The 23,058-nt window shown below is 45.5% G+C and overlaps 1 protein-coding gene across 1 annotated transcript in view; it reads left to right on the top strand.

Moving 5' to 3' along the window:
* CD36 (CD36 molecule (CD36 blood group)) overlaps nucleotides 1-23,058 on the top strand; it is a 111,163-nt gene that overhangs the window by 38,107 nt on the left and 49,998 nt on the right. Inside the window, exon 5 of the mRNA XM_063930465.1 lies at nucleotides 12,890-12,981. Within this exon, the coding sequence (XP_063786535.1) occupies nucleotides 12,890-12,981 (92 nt within the window). The remainder of the gene's footprint in view (nucleotides 1-12,889; nucleotides 12,982-23,058) is intronic.

Here is a 23,058-nt window from a genome sequence, read left to right as displayed (position 1 = left end):
ATCATTTCAGCGACAGGGTCTGCCACACGACTGTGACTGAAATGACTGGTTGGTTTGGGCCCCCACCAAAAAAGAAGCAATCTCTCCTTGCACAAACTGGCTCTACAGAGGCAAGATGTCCACCTCCTCCTCATCGTCCGATTCCTCACCCCTTTCACTGTGTACATCCCCCTCCTCACAGATTATTAATTCATCCCCACTGGAATCCACCATCTCAGGTCCCTGTGTACTTTCTGGAGGCAATTGCTGGTGAATGTCTCCACGGAGGAATTGATTATAATTCATTTTGATGAACATCATCTTCTCCACATTTTCAGGAAGTAACCTCATACGCCGATTGCTGACAAGGTGAGCGGCTGCACTAAACACTCTTTCGGAGTACACACTGGAGGTGGGGGGGCAACTTAGGTAGAATAAAGCCAGTTTCTGCAAGGGCCTCCAAATTGCCTCTTTTTACTGCCAGTATACGTACGGACTGTCTGACGTGCCTACTTGGATGCGGTCACTCATATAATACTCCACCATTCTTTCAATGGTGACAGAATCATATGCAGTGACAGTAGACGACATGTCAGTAATTGTTGGCAGGTCCTTCAGTCCAGACCAGATGTCAGTACTCGTTCCAGACTGCCCTGCATCACCGCCAGTGGATGGGCTCGGAATTCTTAGCCTTTTCCTCGCAGCCCCAGTTGCGGGAGAATGTGAAGGAGGAGCTGTTGACGGGTCACGTTCCGCTTGACTTGACAAGTGTCTCACCAGCAGGTCTTTGAACCTCTGCAGACTTGTCTGCCGGAAAAAGAGATCCAACGTAGGCTTTAAACCTAGGATCGAGCACGGTGGCCAAAATGTAGTGCTCTGATTTCAACAGATTGACCACCCGTGAATCCTGGTTAAGCAAATTAAGGACTCCATCCACAAGTCCCACATGCCTAGCGGAATCGCTCCATTTTAGCTCCTCCTTCAATCCCTCCAGCTTCTTCTGCAAAAGCCTGATGAGGGGAATGACCTGACTCAGGCTGGCAGTGTCTGAACTGACTTCACGTGTGGCAAGTTCAAAGGGTTGCAGAACCTTGCACAACGTTGAAATCATTCTCCACTGCGCTTGAGTCAGGTGCATTCCCCCTCCTTTGCCTATATCGTAGATAGCTGTATAGGCTTGTGGAAATCCTCACCATAAATGGTGAAGAAAAGACAGGCGCTTTAACTGAGCTGGTTTCCTAAGCTGCTGTTGGAAACGGGATGATAGTCATTCACCCCAACAAAACATACATATGAAAAAACAGAAAAATACCAACTGCGCTCAAAAGTAATTTTTATATAATTAAAACTGATAATCACAGATACACATATACATATAATTACCTACATATTAAAATCAGACACTACTGATGCGAAAACAAGTATTGAAATACTTTGAGCCTTATTGAGCCACTCTCTATAAGTGATTTTCCACTTGGGGCAGTTTTTGTGTGCACAAAAAAGAATTAATGATTCAGCAGATGGTCAGCTGATTATTGGAGGATATTCATAAAGTCCTGCAACGCATGCGTTGATGTACCAAAAAAAAACAACTGGTATCCAGATGACAAAGGATAATTACCAAGTCCTTGGTGGTAGTTCAGCCGGGTATCCCACCTGGCGGGGTTCTGGAGCTTACTCTCTATCCCTCGCAGCAGAAATGGTGGTTCTCCCTTTATTGTATCCACACCAAACGGACTGGAATCTCCAGATGGTACACAGCGTTTGTGTAATGTGCTGGCAGGAGTCCTCAAAGATGCCCAAATAAGAGATGTGGCCCCCCTGACGCGTTTCGCTGTCACTTGGCAGCTTTCTCGAAGGTGGTTTGACACTGGCTCTATCCCCTATTTTATAGGGGTCATAATCATCATACATTATTATCACATGTGTAACTCACATAAACATAAAAATATAGAACTTTAAAAAACAATCCGATTTTCTCTAGGGAGCAGCATGAAAACAGACCTCTCTAATATCCACTAAAGATCTCTAAAAACGAGGCTTATAACACCTAATTAAATCATAGAAACAAATATTTAAATCATTTGGGCCGGTCACGTGACCTAGGTCATGTGATAATGTAGCTATGCGTGCTGGATTTTCATTGGTCCCATGCATAAACAAATAGTATTTCCATGGTGACCGCTATTAGGCCTGTTGCCCACAAACTATGTCCCGGTCACGTGACCGGATAGTATACCCAAACAAGGAGTTCCTCTGTTTACTTCCGGTCCGACGGACCAGGAGAAAGACCTTAGCGCTTTCCGTATCCTATTAACTCGCGTCTTGCGTAAGGGGCCATGTTGGTTACCATACAAGCGTCCTTAGTAACCACCAACCCCACATCACATCGGAACGGCACCACAGGGTACTGCAGGGTAATATAAACAAAACACATTGTATTTCAGAAGAACCAGATGGTATTAAGAACCGGAACAAAACATTTATAACATAATTTTGAAAAACATCCTTACTCATCTATTATTTATTTAAAAAAGCTAGGTGAGACATATTTCTAAAATGTAGACAGGAACATAATTCTTAATATTTTATTTTATAGTAATCTCTTCCAGAACATAATTATGTCGACACTGCCCACAATTGTAAAAACAAGAAGTCATTAGTAACCCTTTATTTTACGATCCATCGCATTATGCAGTACGACCAGGAGAATTTATATTTATATTTATGCTTTTCACCTTTATATTGCTCCATACTGGATCATTAATACCCGAATATATACATATACGTGTGCACATGGAACATATTCATTTATTTCATTATCAAACCCCATGTCCACACCATATGTATATGGACTGACTTATCATTAAATTTCCCTCCTTTATCGTTTTATATTTATCATCTCTTTCCTTCTTAAAGGTACAGAACATAGTGTTCAAATGATGGGTATTTCTTAAATATTAGTTTATTCAAAAGTCGATAAATATTGAATATTAGATACCCGGTGAATGTCAATAAACAGATACATAATCAATTTTACAATATGGAATTTAATTCCATGGCTTCATTTAGGCCATGTGGATGGAAAGAATTCATTTTGAAAATCCAAAAGACTTCCTGTTTGCACAACTTGCGGAATCGATCTCCTCCTCTAATAGTGTTACTGATCTTTTCTAGTCCTATGACTCGTAACATACTGGGATCTCCTCTATGATGTTCCACAAAGTGTCTGGATACACTATGATTCATCTTTTTGTTTAGAATATTTCGTCTGTGTTCCATAAATCTGACCCTTAAACTTCGGGTCGTCCGACCTATATATTTTAGTCTACAGTCACACTCAAGCATATATATCACCCAATCTGTACTACAGTTAATAAAACTTTTTATTGAGTACCCCTCTTCTCCATCTATTTCTATAATTTGAGTTCGATTAGCAGCATACGTGCAGGTAATGCAACGGGTTTTCCCACATTTGAAGAAACCCGTGGTCCTGATGGGGAGCCAGGTGTTTCCCCCCTCCCCCTTATGTGTCTTTTCTTTATCTCGTTCTTTTCTTAATAAACTCGGGGCCAAAATGGTCTTTAAAGATCTATTCTTTTTATAGATAACTCTAGGATGTAGAGGCAGCTCCCTTTTTAAAATGGGATCTTGCCTCAACATATTATAATTGCGACTGAAGGATTTCTTAATTTCTCCTGATTTACTGTTATATTTAGTTATGAAGGCTAGTTCATGGGGAAACCGATTCTCCTCTTTAATTTTTTGTGCAACATTATTATCTGAAAGTAACTGTTCCCTATCCATATGTGAGACTTCTCTGAGAGCCTTATCAAGCATTCTCCTTGGATATCCTCGGGAATCAAAGGACTCAATCATTGTTTGGGCCTGTTTGTCAAAAACCTCTTTTCTGGAACAATTGCGTTTAACTCGTAACAATTGCCCTTTAGGAATATTCTCCTTCCAAGGGGCATAATGTGCACTTGAGAAATGGAGGTAGGCATTGCTGCCAACCTCCTTAATATAGTTGGACGTATGTATTTTCCCTTCGACAATCTCTAGAGTCAGATCCAAATAGTTTATCTTCTGACTGTCAAAGGTATGTGTAAACTTCAAATTAAAAGTGTTGGTGTTAAGTGATGTGACAAACTCAGAAGCAGTGACGGAATCCCCATCCCAAATGAAAAATAAATCATCTATGTAACGGCCATAGAAGACCAGGCGTGCGCCGAGCCCGCCACCCCAAATGAGACGGTCCTCGACCTGTCCCATAAAGAGGTTGGCGTAACTCGGCGCAAACCTGCTCCCCATGGCCGTCCCCACCACCTGTAAATAAAACGTGTCCAAAAAAAGAAAATAGTTGTGCCGTAATATAAATGAAATAGAGTCCAACAAGAATTTCCTATGTGCCTCTGTGAGGTCTCCATCTCTAATCAATCTATCTCGTATGGCCTCAATACCCAATGTATGCGGGATGTTCGTATATAGGCTTTGCACATCCAGGGTCAAAAAAGCGTAGGATGGTTTCCAAATCACCGTTTTAATCAATTTCAAAAAATGTGTAGTGTCCTTTATGTGGGACCTCAACAGTGGCACACGAGACTGAAGGTGACTGTCTACATAAAAGGATAAATTAGAAGTGAGGGAATCAATACCCGAAATGATAGGCCGCCCCGGGGGTGAAGTGAGGGATTTGTGGATTTTTGGGAGGTGATAATAAATTGGTGTTACAGGGTGATGTGAAAACAGAAATAAAAACTCCTCTTTAGAGATAATTCCCTTGGATCTGGCGTCTTCCAAAAGATTGTGTAGTGCCTCTTTAAATGACTCTGTGGGGTCTCTTACCAATTTTTTATAAAACTTTATATCACTCAATTGTCGTAGCGCCTCCTTCTCATAGTCTCCCCTGTCCTGAATCACCAGGCTGCCTCCTTTATCCGCCTGTTTATATACCAATGATGTATCTTTCAGAAGTTTATTAAGAGCCCTCTTTTCCCATTTACTCAGATTCTGGGAATTTCCCCTCTTACAACTTTTTTTGGAGCAAATATTTCTAAAATCCTCCAGCGTGGACTTATAAAAACTCTCAATGCACCTGCTTTTGTTGTTTTTTTTTTTTTTTTTTTGGGTACATCAACGCATGCGTTGCAGGACTTTATGAATATCCTCCAATAATCAGCTGACCATCTGCTGAATCATTAATTCTTTTTTGTGCACACAAAAACTGCCCCAAGTGGAAAATCACTTATAGAGAGTGGCTCAATAAGGCTCAAAGTATTTCAATACTTGTTTTCGCATCAGTAGTGTCTGATTTTAATATGTAGGTAATTATATGTATATGTGTATCTGTGATTATCAGTTTTAATTATATAAAAATTACTTTTGAGCGCAGTTGGTATTTTTCTGTTTTTTCAGCTGTATAGGCTTGAATTGCCTTTTGCTGCTCCTCCATCTTCTGAAGCATATAGAGGGTTGAATTCCACCTCGTTACCACCTCTTGCTTCAGATGATGGCGGGGCAGGTTCAGGACTGTTTGCTGGTGCTCCAGTCTTTGGCACGCGGTGGGTGAATGCCGAAAGTGGCCCGCAATGCTTCGGGCCACTGACAGCATCTCTTGCACGCCCCTGTCGTTTTTTAAATAATTCTGCACCACCAAATTCAATGTATGTGCAAAACATGAGACGTGCTGGAATTTGCCCACATGTAATACACGCACAATATTGGTGGCGTTGTCCGATGTCACAAATTCCCAGGAGAGTCCAATTGGGGTAAGCCATTCTGCGATGATGTTCCTCAGTTTCCGTAAGAGGTTGTCAGCTGTGTGCCTCTTCTGAAAAGCGGTGATACAAAGCGTAGCCTGCCTAGGAACGAGTTGGCGTTTGCGAGATGCTGCTACTGGTGCCGCCGCTGCTGTTCTTGCTGTGGGAGGCAATACATCTACCCAGTGGGCTATCACAGTCATATAGTCCTGAGTTTGCCCTGCTCCACTTGTCCATATGTCCGTGGTTAAGTGGACATTGGGTACAACTGCATTTTTTAGGACACTGTTGACTCTTTTTCTGACGTCTGTGTACATTCTTGGTTTCGCCTGCCTAGAGAAGTGGAACCTAGATGGTATTTGGTACCGGGGACACAGTACTTCAAGCAATACTCTAGTTCCCTGTGAATTAACAGTGGATACCGGAAACACGTTTAACACCACCCAGGCTGCCAAGGCCTGAGTTATCCGCTTTGCAGCAGGATGACTGCTGTGATATTTCATCTTCCTTGCAAAGGACTGTTGGACAGTCAATTGCTTACTGGAAGTAGTACAAGTGGTCTTCCGACTTCCCCTCTGGGAGGACGATCGACTCCCAGCTGCAACAACAGCAGCGCCAGCAGCAGTAGGCGTTACACTCAAGGATGCATCGGAGGAATCCCAGGCAGGAGAGGACTCATCAGACTTGACAGTGACATGGCCTGCAGGACTATTGGCGTTCCTGTCTAAGGAGGAAATTGACACTGAGGGAGTTGGTGGTGTGGTTTGCAGGAGCTTGGTTACAAGAGGAAGGGATTTAGTTGTCAGTGGACTACTTCCGCTGTCACCCAAAGTTTTTGAACTTGTCAATGACTTCTGATGAATGCGCTCCAGGTGACGTATAAGGGAAGATGTTCCTAGGTGGTTAACGTCCTTACCCCTACTTATTACAGCTTGACAAAGGCAACACACGGCTTGACAAATGTTGTCCGCATTTCTGTTAAAATAATTCCACACCGACGAGGTGATTTTTTTTTGTAATTTGACCAGGCATGTCAATGGCCATATTCGTCCCACGGACAACAGGTGTCTCCCCGGGTGCCTGACTTAAACAAACCACCTCACCATCAGAATCCTCCTTGTCAATTTCCTCCTCAGCGCTAGCAACACCCATATCCTCATCCTGGTGTACTTCAACAGTGACATCTTCAATTTGACTATCAGGAACTGGACTGCGGGTGCTCCTCCCAGCACTTGCAGGGGGCGTGCAAATTGTGGAAGGCGCCACCTCTTCCCGCCCAGTGTTGGGAAGGTCAGGCATCGCAACCGACACAATTGGACTCTCCTTGGGGATTTGTGATTTAGAAGAACGCACAGTTCTTTGCTGTGCTTTTGCCAGCTTAAGTCTTTTCATTTTTCTAGTGGGAGGATGAGTGCTTCCATCCTCATGTGAAGCTGACCCACTAGTCATGAGGAACATAGGAGAGGGCCTCAGCCATTCCTTGCCACTCCGTGTCGTAAATGGCATATTGGCAAGTTTACGCTTCTCCTCAGATGCTTTTAATTTAGATTTTTGGGTCATTTTACTGAACTTTTGTTTTTTGGATTTTACATGCTCTCTATTATGACATTGGGCATCGGCCTTGGCAGACGACGTTGATGGCATTTCATCATCTCGGCCATGACTAGTGGCAGCAGCTTCAGCACGAGGTGGAAGTGGATCTTGATCTTTCCCTATTTTACCCTCCACATTTTTGTTCTCCATTTTTTAATGTGTGGAATTATATGCCAGTAATATATCAATTGCAATGGCGTACTGTACCATACTGCTATATATTATATACTGGTGGTCAGCAAAATTATGCACTGTCCTCCTACTATATATACTGCGCACAACAACTAAAATGCACTACAGGTATGGATGGATAGTATACTTGACGACACAGACGTAGGTAGAGCAATGGACTACTGAACCGTACTGCTATATATTATATACTGGTGGTTAGCATAATTATGCACTGTCCTCCTACTATATATACTGCGCACAACAACTAAAATGCACCACAGGTATGGATGGATAGTATACTTGACGACACAGAGGTAGGTAGTGCAGTGGCCTACTGTACGGTACTGCTATATATTATATACTGGTGGTCAGCAAAATTATGCACTGTCCTCCTACTATATATACTGCGCACAACAACTAAAATGCACCACAGGTATGGATGGATAGTATACTTGACGACACAGAGGTAGGTAGAGCAGTGGCCTACTGTACCGTACTGCTATATATTATATACTGGTGGTCAGCAAAATTATGCCCTGTCCTCCTACTATATATACTGTGCACAACAACTAAAATGCACCACAGGTATGGATGGATAGTATACTTGATGACACAGAGGTAGGTAGAGCAGTGGACTACTGTACCGTACTGCTATATATTATATACTGGTGGTCAGCAAAATTATGCACTGTCCTCCTACTATATATACTGCGCACAACAACTAAAATGCACCACAGGTATGGATGGATAGTATACTTGATGACACAGAGGTAGGTAGAGCAGTGGACTACTGTACCGTACTGATATAATACTGGTGGTCACTGGTCAGCAAAATTCTGCACTGTCCTCCTACTATATACTACAATGCAGCACAGATATGGAGCGTTTTTCAGGCAGAGAACGTATAATACTGGTGGTCACTGGTCAGCAAAACTCTGCACTGTCCTCCTACTATATAATACTGGTGGTCCCCAGTCCCCACAATAAAGCACACTGAGCACAGATATTTGCAGCACCCTGAGCACAGATATGGAGCATTTTTCAGGCAGAGAACGTAGATATTTTCAGCACACTGAGCACAGATATTTGCAAGCACACTGAGCACAGATATTTGCAGCACACTGAGCACAGATATTTGCAGCACACTGAACACATCTGAGAGAACACTGCACGTCCTCTCCCTATCATCTCCAATGAACGAATGAAAATGTCGGCGACGCGCGGCTCCTTATATAGAATACGAATCTCGTGAGAATCCGACAGCGGGATGATGACGTTCGGGCGCGCTCGGGTTAACCGAGCAAGGCGGGAGGATCCGAGTCTGCCTCGGAACCGTGGAAAATGGGTGAAGTTCGGGGGGGTTCGGATCCCGAGGAACCGAACCCGCTCATCTCTAGGAATGAGATGCCTTCTATGTACACAAATTAGCATTAAGATTGAATGTCCAGTAATTAGTGGCAAGAAGGTAACGTTTCACTGAAGTGTTTAACATTTGAAAATAAATAAATAGAAGGAAAAACAATTAAAAGGTTTAATTTCAAAGATCCTGGTGGAAATTTACTAAGCAACAGTTCTGAAATACTGACAGGATTGCAGCAATTTTCAGGTGGAAGCCTACCAATTTACTGTATTGAATCCGTCAGTAAGACTGATGCAAAAAAACACTTTAGACCAAAAACACCATCCTAATTTTACCCCAGTAGAGTAGAGGTATGCAGTGGGGTTTAAAGCTGTGGTGCTGTAATCCCATTCAAAAAAATGAGTTGTCTCTGACAGCATGTTTATGTAAAGAGATGTACAGAAAGATAGAATCCATACAGACGTCTAGATATATTTTCAAAAAAGAAAATTTTTTAACCCCCCTCCACCCCCACCCCTAACAAAAAAACAGCCATGTGGTCCCCTGCAAATTGATAACCAGTACTACTGTAGGTCATGAAGCCTAGGCTGGAAGTGGAAACATCAGGGTATCAAAAATGTGGGGTCTGTAGAGACTACTGAATCAGTGTACAAACGACAGAACACTGTAACTGTAGTAAAGCATATCTTTACTGCAAGCTACAGTACATAACTAACAATCAACTAAGATGTCCACCAGTGCAGGGACTGATTGGTATGATGTCACTTCCTCCAACCAGGATATGCACACACAGAGCTATAACTAGATATTTTGGTGCCCTGTGCCAGAAAGTGATTTGGTGCCTGCCCTCCAATATTTAAAATAGGGACAGTGTGTGCCAAAGGTGCGCACCCAAAAAATAGGGGTGTGCCTTCATGGGGAAGGGGTGTGGCCACATAATAGTACCAATTCACATTACACCACACAGTAATGTGTTATTTGTATTACATCACACAGTAGTGCCACTTATACACATTGAGCCAGGTAACGTGCACCAGGTAGAGCATGTTATACACACTTTGTCAGGAAGATCCCCTTATACACATTGAGCCAGGTAGAGCCCATTAAACACATTGCACCAGGTAGAGCTCTTAGACACTTTATGCCAGGTAGAGCCCCTTAGATATGTTGCGCTAGGTAGAGCCCCTTAGTCACTTTATGCCAGGTAGAGCCCCTTAGACACATTGCGCCAGATAGAGCCCTTAGACATAGTGTGTGTGTGGAGTGCCAACTACCATTGTCTTGCATATCATACCCCATTTGGGGCTGACCTGTTGCTGTATTTTGTTTCTGTGAGTGCCGGACAATCCATGCTGCACATGTGTATATATATATATATATATATATATATATATACACCCACGCAGAGCCAAGGGATACGTGGTGGGGACAGAGAGAGTGAAAGTCACGGGGAGAGAGAGGGAGGCATCATAACAGAGAGGGGTCATGGGTAGATGGAGAGAAAGAGAGAAAGAGAAGGGGCATGGGAAGAGAGAGGGGGACATGGGGGGAGAGACAGAGGGGCAGCTAATGCAGGATGGTGTGAGGAAGTAGATGCGCCTGCCTGCCTGCCAGTACTTCTCTACATCTGGGTGCCTTAACCCATTTATTTGCGATGCCCTTTCTCCCCTCCCACAGACACACAGCTGCTGCCAGCTATTGGGAGCACAGAGGCACTGAGTACTCACCCGACCCTCCCACCAGCATCCCCTGCATGTGAGAGACACACACAGTCAGTGGAGACAGTTACTGCCCAGCCAGCTACAATATCGCCACCACCCCTCCATGGGCCTGCCACTGCAAGTACCTACTTCCCCCGGGTCTGGCTGCCACTGCAAACACCCCTCCACCCCTGGCTGACCGCTGCCGCTAAACACCCTCTTCCTTCAGGACTTGCTGCAGAGTACTCACCCATCAGTGGTGTCAGAGCTGCTCTTCCTCTTCCTCGGAGTGCGGGAGGCCATGGCGGTGGTGGGGAATGTCTTGATGCGGATGACACAGTATGGAGCTGCCATGGCCCGCTACTAAAACTCATGCATCCTCCACGCGACTCCCTGCCAGTAGGAGCCAGAGGCGCGTCGGCCCAGGAGGAGAGTACTGTTGCCTGTAAAGTATATCAGCAGCTGTGCATCCAGCATAGAAGACCTGGGCACAATGCTGCTATCATATATTATAGTGCCCAGTGCTGCAGCTGGCAGTGGCTAATTGGGATGGATGCTGATGATTCGCCCACAGTGCAAATGCACTGTGTGCTAAGCACCATCCGTCCACACCTAGTCATGGCCCTGCACACATCTACATGCATCTACATCCCCTTCTTTGAATTTATGTAAAAATATAATAGGCGTATTAATGTTTAACAGTGTAGAAATGGTGAATGTGGGGCCAGTATGCACACAAAACAAAAACAACTACATATGGTATGATAACTAGGATAGCAAAAAGGCACCTGAAATCTGGGATTGGGTTTGGAGACTTTACCAAATCTAGATAAAGAAGGGGGCAAGTGGGACAAACTCTTCTTCAGACCTGTCAGTGGGACACAAGGGTGTCTGGAACGCTTGCAGGTGGATCATTATCATATTCTCTGTCCATAATAATGGGCTTTCTTGCACAGTTGGCTGGTGGGGAGCAGGTGACACTGCAGGTCCAGGCACTTTCAACAATTGCCATCTGTTGCTGTCATACAAACTGCCATCAACTTCTATAACATAGCTGTTAAGTCTGTTGGTAAGCCCTTCAACTGAGCCTAATACGTCAAAATAAATTGTACAATTAACCAGCCAGCCAGCATTAACAGCCAGGACTGGTGGCAGTATAGTAGGGGGTTGAATAGGGTAGTGTGCATGGAGCATTTTGTATCACTGCCATAGAACCAAACAGCTCTAAGCTGGGCAGCTTGGTGCTGCATTCCCTTGGGGAAACATGGGCCCTTATTCCGCCATTTTTCGCAGCGCAGCGATCAGGTTACTACTGCGCATGCATATGCACCGCAATGCGCACACGCATCGTACTGGTACAAACTGCATCATTGCTATGCAATGCTTCTAGCAACGAATCCATTCGCACAACCGATTGCAAGGAGATTGACAGGAAGAAGGCATTTATGGGTGTCAACTGACCGTTTTCTGGGAGTGGTAGGGAAAATGCAGGCGTGTCCAGATGTTTGCAGGGCGGGCGTCTAACGTCAATTCCGGGACCGGACAGGCTGAAGTTATCGCAAGGGCTTAGTAAGTCCAGACCCTCTCATAAACTGCAAAAAAAAAAAATTGTACCGCTCGGCGGCACATGCGATTGCACATTTGCAAAGCGAAAACACACTCCCCTGTGGGCGGCGACTATGCGTTTGCACGGCTGCAAAAAGTAGCTAGTGAGCGATCAAACTGAATTGAGGACCATGATTATAAAGAATGTGTGCTCCTTTTAGGAAAAACAGCCTTGTGAGGATTCACTATGGCTATTTCCCACACCACTGAGCCGTGGGTGTGGATTCCGTAATATTCAGTTATAAATAGAAAAAAAAATATTTTTATTAACTGTCACACCACAGGTCACAACTAGCTCTGTTGTTTCAAATTTAAATGGTTGCCCACGTATTCTGGACCTTGGAGAAATATGACTGCTGGTACCTGCAGTTATATTAAAAAATAAATAAAATTAGAAAATACAGTACACAAACTATATTCCTCACTCATATCCATAGGAATAGGGTCCTGTTCGATCTATGTAGGCATCCAGGAATTTGGAAAAAAGTTTAGAAGTCAGAACGGTATTTAGTAAATACAGTGGTTTTCCCATGCATATGCAATAAATCCGTGGCATATCCCATTATTTTCAAAAACCTGACAAGCACTCTGCTTAGTAAACCCATGGCTCTTGGAAATTGTGAACTGATTTAGGAACCAGCATCATCAGTTGCTAGGCTATATAGGTATTTGTTTTGTACTTACTGAATATATATGTACTTATATTATGTTTCAATTTACAGTACAATGGAACAGCAGATGGGCCTTTCACCATTTTTAATGGAAAGGATGACATCAAGAAAGTTTCTTTAATTAACAGATACAAAGGAGAAATGTCAGTATATTTTTGTTTTTATCTATTTGATTATGTATTTAAGTATATTTATGGCAATACAAGTAAATGATAAAATGCTTAGTGAAAAAACTGTATATTTCTAGCCATCATTCCTATTGTAAAATTTCTGCATTTGTGGAAAAGTCTGTAAAAAAATTCCATATCATTGGTTTAGAGTAATCTGGTTCCCTCAGTCCGTTGGACCGTGGATAGCGAGGATTGCTAGTGACATGTGAGCTGTTCCATTCACTGGTGAAAGTCTGGAACTCACGAGAACTGATTAGCATTGTTAGTAAGTATCTTGCATGGTATTCCATGTGCAGAAAAGTGTCTTTTTTTTTTTGATGACTGTGGCACTTGTCAGATTAGGAAGATCTGTCTCAAATCAATCTGTCTCAAACCAACCGGATTATGAATCCACTAACAGTTTACCACTCCATTCAAAGAGATCTGGAGCAACAATGGACCAAGGGAGGTCAGGAATCTCATGGAGATTGAGCAGTTCCTTTATGATGGGCTGGTAAAGCATTGTAGGGGGCACAGGTAGAGACAACCCGCCTAAGGTCAGCAGCCATAGAGGGCCAAAGCATGGCAATATTTCACCCTTTTAAGCCCTGAGGTCTATACTGTCATAGTGGAGACAAGTTCCTGTGGTATTTCTGGCAGAGCATCCACAGAGTGAACTCGGTACGGATGGCTTCTGGAACACATAGTGTAAGGTGTCTGTCATCAGCTTTAGGCTTGGACCTGCCCCATTGTGCAAAATGATTGTTTGACACAAACATTACAGCTTTTACTAAAAGCAGGGCATTTGCGGTGTTCATGGGAATTGCAAATGCTGCAATTCATGGCAGTTGCCACACGAGTTGTTTGTTGCTGCACGAGTTTCCAGAGGTCGTATATATCAGACTCTCTTTTGAACTCCATTGTCATTTTATTGGACTACGCATGTAGCATGCATACTGTATGTGTATAGCATTAATTTTTTCTCATGTAATCAGGGTTGGTGCTAGGGTGTTCGGCGCCCCCCTGCAAACTATAAATTTGCGCCTTCCCATATTTTGCTAAGGGACAGTGTTCGCAGAAAAAGGGGTGTGGTCTTACAAGGAAGGGACATGGCCACACAATAGCACCCCCATTTCAACGCCACACAGTAGCACACACAGTAGCACAATCTTATTCACATTACCCTGAGCATAGTAGTGCTGTTTATACACATAATGTCCCCAGTAGTGTCGCCGGTTATACACATAATAGCCCCTGTAGTAGCGCCACTTATACACATAATACCCCCTGTAGCAGCACCGCTTATACACATAATAGCCCCTGTAGTAGCGCCGATTACATATGATAGCCCCTGTAGTAGCACCGGTTATACACATAATAACCCCTGTAGAAGCAACAGTTACACACATAATAGCCCCTGTAGTTGCTCGGATTATACACATAATAGCTCCTGTAGTAGCACGGGTTACACACATAATAGCCCTTGAGCATAGTAGTGCTGTTTATACACATAATGTCCCCAGTAGTAGCGCCGGTTATACACATAATAGCCCCTGTAGTAGTGCCACTTATACACATAATACCCCCTGTAGTAGCACTGCTTATACACATAATAGCCCCTGTAGTAGTGCCAGTTACATATGATAACCCCTGTAGTAGCACCGGTTATACACATAATAGCTCCTGTAGAAGCACCGGTTACACACATAATAGCCCCTGTAGTAGCGCCGGTTACATATGATAGCCCCTGTAGTAGCGCCGGTTATACACATAATAACCCCTGTAGAAGCAACAGTTACACACAAAATAGCCCCTGTAGTTGCTCGGATTATACACATAATAGCCCCTGTAGTAGCACCGGTTATACACATAATAGCTCCTGTAGTAGCACGGGTTACACACATAATAGCCCCTGAGCATAGTAGTGCTGTTTATACACATAATGTCCCCAGTAGTAGCGCCGGTTATACACATAATAGCCCCTGTAGTAGTGCCACTTATACACATAATACCTCCTGTAGTAGCACTGCTTATACACATAATAGCCCCTGTAGTAGTGCCAGTTACATATGATAACCCCTGTAGTAGCACCGGTTATACACATAATAGCTCCTGTAGAAGCACCGGTTACACACATAATAGCCCCTGTGGTGGCGCTGGTTACATATAATAGCCACTGTGGTAGCACCGGTTACACACATAATAGCCCCTGTGGTAACGCTGGTTACATATAAAAGCACCTGTGGTAGCGCTGGTAACACACATAATAGCCCCTGTAGTAGCACTAGTTACATATAATAGCCCCTGTGGTAGCGCCGGTTACACACATTATAGCCCCTGTAGTAGCAAGGGTTACATATATTAGCCCCTGTGGTAGTGCTGGTTACACAAATAATAGCGCTGGTTACATATAATAGCCCCTGTGGTAGCACCGATTACACACATAATAGCCCTTACAGTACCGCCGGTTACATATAATGCCCACAGAAGTGCCATCTATACAAATCATGCCCCCCCTCACACAAACACACACACACACACACACACATACATACATAAATACACACAGATACACACACATACTGTAGATACACACACATACACACACACACTTTCTCACTCACTCTCCCTCAACTTACCATCTGGCTGGCCGTATTTATAACAGTTTCTCTGTCACCCTCTGCAGCCTGCCTGGTCTCGTGTAGCTCCGCCCCTCGGTGCCTTGTAGCCCCATCCCCTTTTCAGACTGAACACTGAGTGAAGATGACGCTGTCAGGGGGGAAGAGGAGGCATCAAGTTGCTGGCGCCGCTGCCTGTCTGGTGTGACAGGCACTGCAGCTGGCAGCAGCAGGGAAACAGGTGCAGAACAGGGAGGCAGAGCAGAGAGAGTACCTCTTCAGCCCGGCGCTTACCTGCTTTGCATCCCTTTGCTGAGCTGGTTACGCCGGGCCTGCATGTAATAAATGTGCAAGAGTAACATCCTTATAAGTTCCACACACAATCCTGTCCCTGATAAACTCACTTGCTAAAGCACCATAATCACATTTCTTTGCAAGTAGTTTCAATCTAGCAGCATCTCAGAGGGGCTCTGCAGAGCAGTGTTAAAATCATGTCTGTTCATTATAAAAAAAATACCAGTAAGCATCTCATCAAACTTTTTTATTAGTGTTTCTGGGTCTTTCCTCTGAATAGCAAATGTATTTGCCTTATCAACAGCCTCAGCCCCAGCTAGTTTTATCAAGTTATATGCCTGTACCATTTTTTGTCTTGTCTTAGAGTCCTGCACAGCAATATATGCGCCATTCCTTCTTAAACTTGAGCATCTGCAATTGTATTATTGAAAACCATCATATCTATGCATAAGAAACCTTGTGTCATCACTGTCAGACTTCTGACACCATGTGAAGTGCCTTCTGCAATTAATTAACCAGCATTGGCTGCAACCCCATGGGCTGCAGCGCTGATTAAATAGTACGGGGGGGGGGGGGAGGGGGGAATGGGCCTTTTGCAAATGCTGGGTCTAGGATACACACAGTGCTTCCAAACTCCTGGGGACCTGCAGCCAGCACATATGTTACCTACATCTCTGCGTGTATGTTCATATGGGGTGACACTTGATATGCTGGCTGTAGGGATGCCAGTGCTCAGCATACCAGCACTGGAATCCCGAGAGCTGGCATGCCGATGTCACGATCCGGGTACTGAGACACCATTTTCTACTTGTTAGGTGTCTCCTGAGGTTGGCTCAGCAGGCTAGGGACGGGCTTTAGCTATGGTTATTGCTCACAGCACTGGTTTCAGCGGCCGCCTCGGTATATGTACTCACGGAGGTGCGGCGCTCTCAGCCCCATCGCGGCCATCACTGCCGCGCCTGTGGTCCTCTCCTGGATGTGCGTCCTCCATGTGTCTCTGATGCCGCTTCTGTCCCTGTGGCCGTTGTGCGCGTCTGGGCGCGTGAAGTTCTGCTGCTGCGGCCTCCGCCGCCATTTTTACACATGCTTCACAGTACTTAATTCCCCTTCAGTCCCTGTCTATGGGCGCAGCCATGATGGACTCTAGTCACATGTCATTATTCCATCTATCCTCAGTGCTGCTGGAGCCCAGGTATTATGGTCAGCCAATCCCTGCTGCTCATCAGGTATAAATATCCTGTCTCCACACCCAGAATGTTGTCAGTGCTTCCATTGTCTACCCTGTGAATACAGTGTGCAGTTCACTGTGGACTACTCCTGTAGTTCATCCTGACTCCCTGGTGGTTTCCTCTTGCGGTGTTGTTCCAGCTCTCCAGTACAACTCCTCCATGGAGGAGTATATCAAGGAAAACCTGGCTATAGGATTCATCTGGCCTTCATCTTCTTCAGCTGGCGCAGGCTTCTTCTTTGTTCTTTGTAAAGAAGAAAGATGGTGGCCTGTGGCCTTGTATTGACTACCATGGTCTGAATGACATCACTGTGAAAAATCGATACCCTCTGCCGCTTATCACCGAGCTGTTTGACCGCGTCAGTGGAGCCACTATCTTCACAAAGTTAGATCTGAGGGGTGCTTATAATCTTATCCGTATCCGAAAGGGTGACGAGTGGAAGACCACTTTTAACACCCGTTACGAACATTACGAGTACCTCGTCATGCCTTTCGGACTCAGCAATGCTCCAGCGGTACTCCAACACTTCGTGAATGAAATCTTCAGAGACATCCTTTATCATCACGTTGTGGTTTATCTCGATGATATCCTTATCTTTGCGAATGATTTGGAGGAACATCGGTTCTGGGTGAAAGATGTCTTGTCCCGTCTCCGTACCAATCATCTATATTGCAAACTGGAGAAGTGCGTCTTTGAAGTTAAATCCATCCCGTTTCTGGGGTATATTGTATCCGGTTCCAGTCTGGAGATGGACCCCGAGAAACTTCAAGCAATCCAAGATTGGCTGATTCCTGTAAACCTCAAGGGCATCCAAAGGTTCCTAGGGTTTGCCAATTACTACAGGAAATTTATTCAAGACTTTTCCACCATTGTAGCGCCTATTACGGCTCTTACCAAAAAGGGTGCCAATCCTTCCAAATGGCCAGAGGAAGCTTCCCAAGCGTTTCATTTGTTAAAACAAAGATTCATCACTGCTCCAGTTTTGAAACAGCCAGATACCAGCTCTCCCTTCATCCTTGAGGTGGACGCCTTTTCTGTTGGAGTGGGCGCAGTACTGTCTCAAAGAGCTAACGATGGTCATCTACATCCCTGTGGCTTCTTCTCATGAAAATTCCTGCAGAGTGTAACTACGCCATCGGCGATCAAGAACTTTTGGCGATTAAGCTTGCTTTGGAAGAATGGAGCTACCTGTTGGAGGGAGCTTCTCATCCCATCACTATTATGACGGATCACAAAAACCTCCTGTATCTAAAAGGTGCTCAATGTCTTAACCCTCGCCAAGCCAGGTGGGCACTTTTCTTTTCCAGATTTGATTTCAAGTTGCAGTTTTGTCCAGGGTCACAAAATCGTAAGGCCGATGCCCTTTCCCGCTCCTGGGAGCAAGAAAATGAGTCTGAATCTACTGACAAGCATTATATCATTGATCCAGTGGCGTTCTCCACAGTGAGGATGGACTCTATGCCCCCGCCAGGGAAAAGTTTTGCGAAGCCAGCTCTCAGAAGGAAGCTCTTGCATTGGACACATTCCTCTCACTTTGCCGGGTACGCGGGCATACGCAAGACCTTAGAATTTGTTTCCAGATCATACTGGTGGCCGACCCTAAAGAAGGACATTACTGAATTTGTGGCCTCCTGCCCAAAATGTGCCCCTCACAAAGTACCCCACCAGTCACCCGCTGGGCAACTGGTTGCTTTGTCTATTCTTCATTGTCCATGGACTCATCTCTCGATGGACTTCGTCACGGATCTCCCTATGGGGTCGATTCTATTCGGCAACTAATGAATAGCGCCGGGAATTAGCTCTCGACGCTATTCAATTCAGCAACTAGTTACGTCGGCGATGGCCCGTTCTCGCCGACAAAACAGGTTGAATTGTCGGGAGAACGGGCATTCTCCGACTTAACTACCCGGCGCGAGGCTGATTCCCGACAGAATCAGCCTCGCGCCGGCCGCGAGGCAGCACTTTTGTCGGCTTTCTTCTCTCATCCCCCGGGGATGAGAGAAGAATTCCCGACAATTGCAGGTAATTAGTTGTTGAATTGAATAGCGTCGGGAGCTAATTCCCGGCGCTATTCATTAGTTGCCGAATAGAATCGACCCCTATGTGGGATAAATTCAATACCATCTGGGTGGCAGTTGACCGGTTCACCAAGATGGCACATTTCATCCCGCACACTGGTCTTCTGTCAGCTCCCAAGTTGGCACAATTCTTTTTTCAGGAGATCTTCAGATTACATGGTCTGCCTGAGAAGATAATTTCCGATAGAGGTGTTCAGTTTGTGGCCAAGTTCTGGCGAAGCCTTTGTCAAGCACTCCAAGTCAAGCTGAAGTTCTCTACAGCCTATCATCCTCAAACCAATGGGCAGACTGAGAGGGTGAATCAAGACTTGGAGGCCTTTCTCCGTCTCTATGTATCCTCCTCCCAGGATGATTGGGTTCAACTGCTCCTGTGGGCTGAATTCTGTCATAACAATCAGTACCATTCTTCATCTTCCTCCATGCCATTCCTCACCAATTATAGGTTTCATCCAAAAGTGCATGAGTTCCAGCCATTTCCAGCAACATCAGTGCCTGCATCATGATTCGACAGTTTTCAAATAACTGGAAGAATGTTCGTGCAGCTTTTTTAAAAGCATCCTCCAGGTACAAGAGATTTGCAGATAGAAAGCGTAGGGCAATCCCTGCCCTAAAAGTTGGTGACCGTGTTTAGCTATCCACGAAGAATCTATGACTGAGGGTTCTGAGTATGAAATTCGTCCACAGCTATATCTGTCCTTTCGTCATTAAGTAAGTTGTCAACCCAGTGGCCTATAAACTTCAACTACCTCCATTCTTGAAAGTCCATAAAATGTTCCATGTTTCTCTCCTCAAACCTGTGATTTTGAATCATTTTAATTCTGTGTTACCCTCTGCTCCCAAGGTCCAAACTCAACGGGGTGTTGAGTATGAGGTCGCCCAGATACTGGATTCTCGTATCAGATATGGTCATCGCCAGTATTTGATAGATTGGAATGGCTATGGACCTGAAGAACGTTCCTGGACGAATGCTTCTGATGTTTACGCTCCTAAATTGGTCCAAAAATTTCATTCCAGGTTCCCACGTAAACCAAAGAAGTGTCCTGGGGCCACTCCCAAAGGGTGTTAGGTTCCTGGTGCTCAGAACAAGGGAGATGTTGCGTAGTGAGTCCTGAGCACCAGAACGTGACGCTGAAACAAGGTGTGGTGTGGAAATAGCCCCTAGCACCCTACCTCCATTGTTTTACCCGTGTGGTCAGTTCACGCCTGCATGACTATGGTTTCTTAGGCCCATGGCAGCCGTGTTTGAAGGGCGGATTAGGTCTGCCCAACTCCGATGCCCCCGCAGGTCTTAAAGGGAGACAAAGCGTGAACTGAGACAGGGTAATAACAAGGGGACCTCTAACTGAAACAACCAAAGCCAGGGGCTACTGACTAGCCTAAAACTAAATGTATGTGCGGCTTGCCGCCAAAGGAAAAGAACAACCAAAGGAAATGCTGTCCACACGCCGACACAATACTTTTGTGTACCGGCGGTGACAGCATAAGCAGAACCCTCTGCAAAACACCAGTAACTAAATATAACAAAGGAATACAGCAGCCTAGGCCGACGGACGCGGCAAAGCCGCTACTCACAGAACCGGTACAAATACTGGCAAACGGACAGGAACCCCCAATGCTGCCGACACAGACTCTCAGAACTGGAGGACTGGCAGAATCCCAAATGACAGACCGGTGGACACCAAGAAGCCAGAAACTCGACCAGGCACAGGCAAAGCCACAGGACTTCTGGACAGGAATGCTTCACGGCAGGACACGGAATCAGACACAGGAACTGACACAGGAACCGACACCGGAAGCAGCTAGACAGACACTGCTAGACAGGAGCTCAGGCACTGGCAGGGACTAGCTCATAACTCAAGAACTCTGGAACCCAGGAAATATCACCAGCGTCTGTGAATTGCACTGAGCCAGCATATAACAGAGAGGCCTAATTAATTATGTCGTGCAGCTGCCCTGTTGCATGACTCCAAACTGACAAGATGCAATTAGCAGACAGGTGAGGCCAACCACATGGAAACAGGCTGCAATTACACAGACTCACCACTGACAGAAAAACAATAATCTTCTAAACCAGAGCAAAGGGAAATCCTGGCCTGCAAGAGAACTAAAAACATAAAATAGGAATGAACCACTACCTGTGGTTCATAACAGTATCCTCTCCTTAAGGGTGAGCTCCGAGCACCCCATGACACCCACGGGGAACATAAACAGAAGTATAACATAAAATACATAACCAAAATGCAAAACAGGAATGAGCCACAGCCGTGGCTCATAACAAAGGGTGCTGTCACGATCCGGGTACTGAGACACCATTTTCTACCCGTTAGGTGTCTCCTGAGGTTGGCTCAGTGGGCTAGGGCCTGGCTTTAGCTATGGTTATTGCTCGCAGCGCTGGTTTCAGCGGCCACCTTGGTATATGTACTCACGGAGGTGCAGCGCTCTCAGCCCCATCGTGGCCGTCACCGCCGTGCCTGTGGTCCTCTCTTGGATGTGCGTCCTCCATGTGTCTCTGATGCCGCTTCTGTCCCTGTGGCCGTTGTGCGCGGCTGGCCGCGTGAATTTCTGCTGCTGCGGCCTCCGCCGCCATTTTTACACATGCTTCACAGTACTTAATTCCCCTTCAGTCCGTGTCTATGGGCGCAGCCATGATGGACTCTAGTCACATGTCATTATTCCATCTATCCTCAGTGCTGCTGGAGCCCAGGTATTATGGTCAGCCAATCCCTGCTGCTCATCTGGTATAAATATCCTGTCTCCACACCCAGAAGGTTGTCAGTGCTTCAATTGTCTATCCTGTGAATACAGTGTGCAGTTCACTGTGGACTACTCCTGCAGTTCAGCCTGACTCCCTGGTGGTTTCCTCTTGCGGTGTTGTTCCAGCTCTCCAGTGTTTAAACCCTGTGGTGCAGTCTGTCATCTTTGCTCCCGCACCCAGTGCTAACTAAAGGGTTATGCTACGGCTTTCCAGTAGCCCCTCTCCAGTTACCCTCTGTGTTCCTGTGAACCCCAGCTTCTTCTACAGCTCTCCTGCGAACTCCAGCTTCTTCTACAGCTCTCCTGCGAACCCCAGCTTCTTCTACAGCTCTCCTGCGAACCCCAGCTTCTTTTACAGCTCTCCTGCGAACCCCAGCTTCGCCTACAAATTTCCTGCGAACCCCAGCTTCACCTACACTTTTTCCACAAACCCCAGCTTCATTTATTATTTACCTGAGCACCCCAGTATTATTTACAGTTCACCTGCTACTCCCAACTTCACGTTATACCTCACCTGGGCTCCCAAGTGTTATACTGAACTTTCACACTCATTCCGGATTACTGGTCCTAACCAGCTGTATTATACTCACCTGTGACTTTTGTTTATTTCATTGCACCTTATATGACTTTTTATTTAATAAATATCCTCAAAGATATTCCAGTTGTCGTGGTCACGCCTTCGGGCACTTACTGCTACTGTCTGACGTATGTCTAGGAGTCCACTCACTCCACCTAAATTCCGGTACCCATCAGCCCCTATAACTGAGGCTTCCAGCTACCTTCACCAGCCCTCAGTTGTGACAGCCGACAACTAGTTTCCCTCTTGGGGAGTCCACGCCACCCCTGGAGGGAGAATAGCAAGGCGCGAGTAGCACGCCAACATGCCCGCAGCGTGGCAAGCACAGCAAGCCTACAAGGGACTCTTTTGCGCTGCCCCGCTGCCGGTATACTGGCATCAGGATCAAGGCACCGGTATGCTGTGCGCTGGGATCCCAAGCGCCGGCATACTGTAGTAGACCCTTCATATGTGCTTCCCTGCTCCCCCCTTTACTATGTAGTCAGCGTTGAAGCCAAGTGACTGCAGCCGCCACTGGAATT

Source organism: Pseudophryne corroboree, chromosome 6 (assembly GCF_028390025.1).
Source record: "Pseudophryne corroboree isolate aPseCor3 chromosome 6, aPseCor3.hap2, whole genome shotgun sequence".
Classification (NCBI taxonomy): domain Eukaryota; kingdom Metazoa; phylum Chordata; class Amphibia; order Anura; family Myobatrachidae; genus Pseudophryne; species Pseudophryne corroboree.
This window is presented reverse-complemented; position numbering and strand designations above follow the sequence as displayed.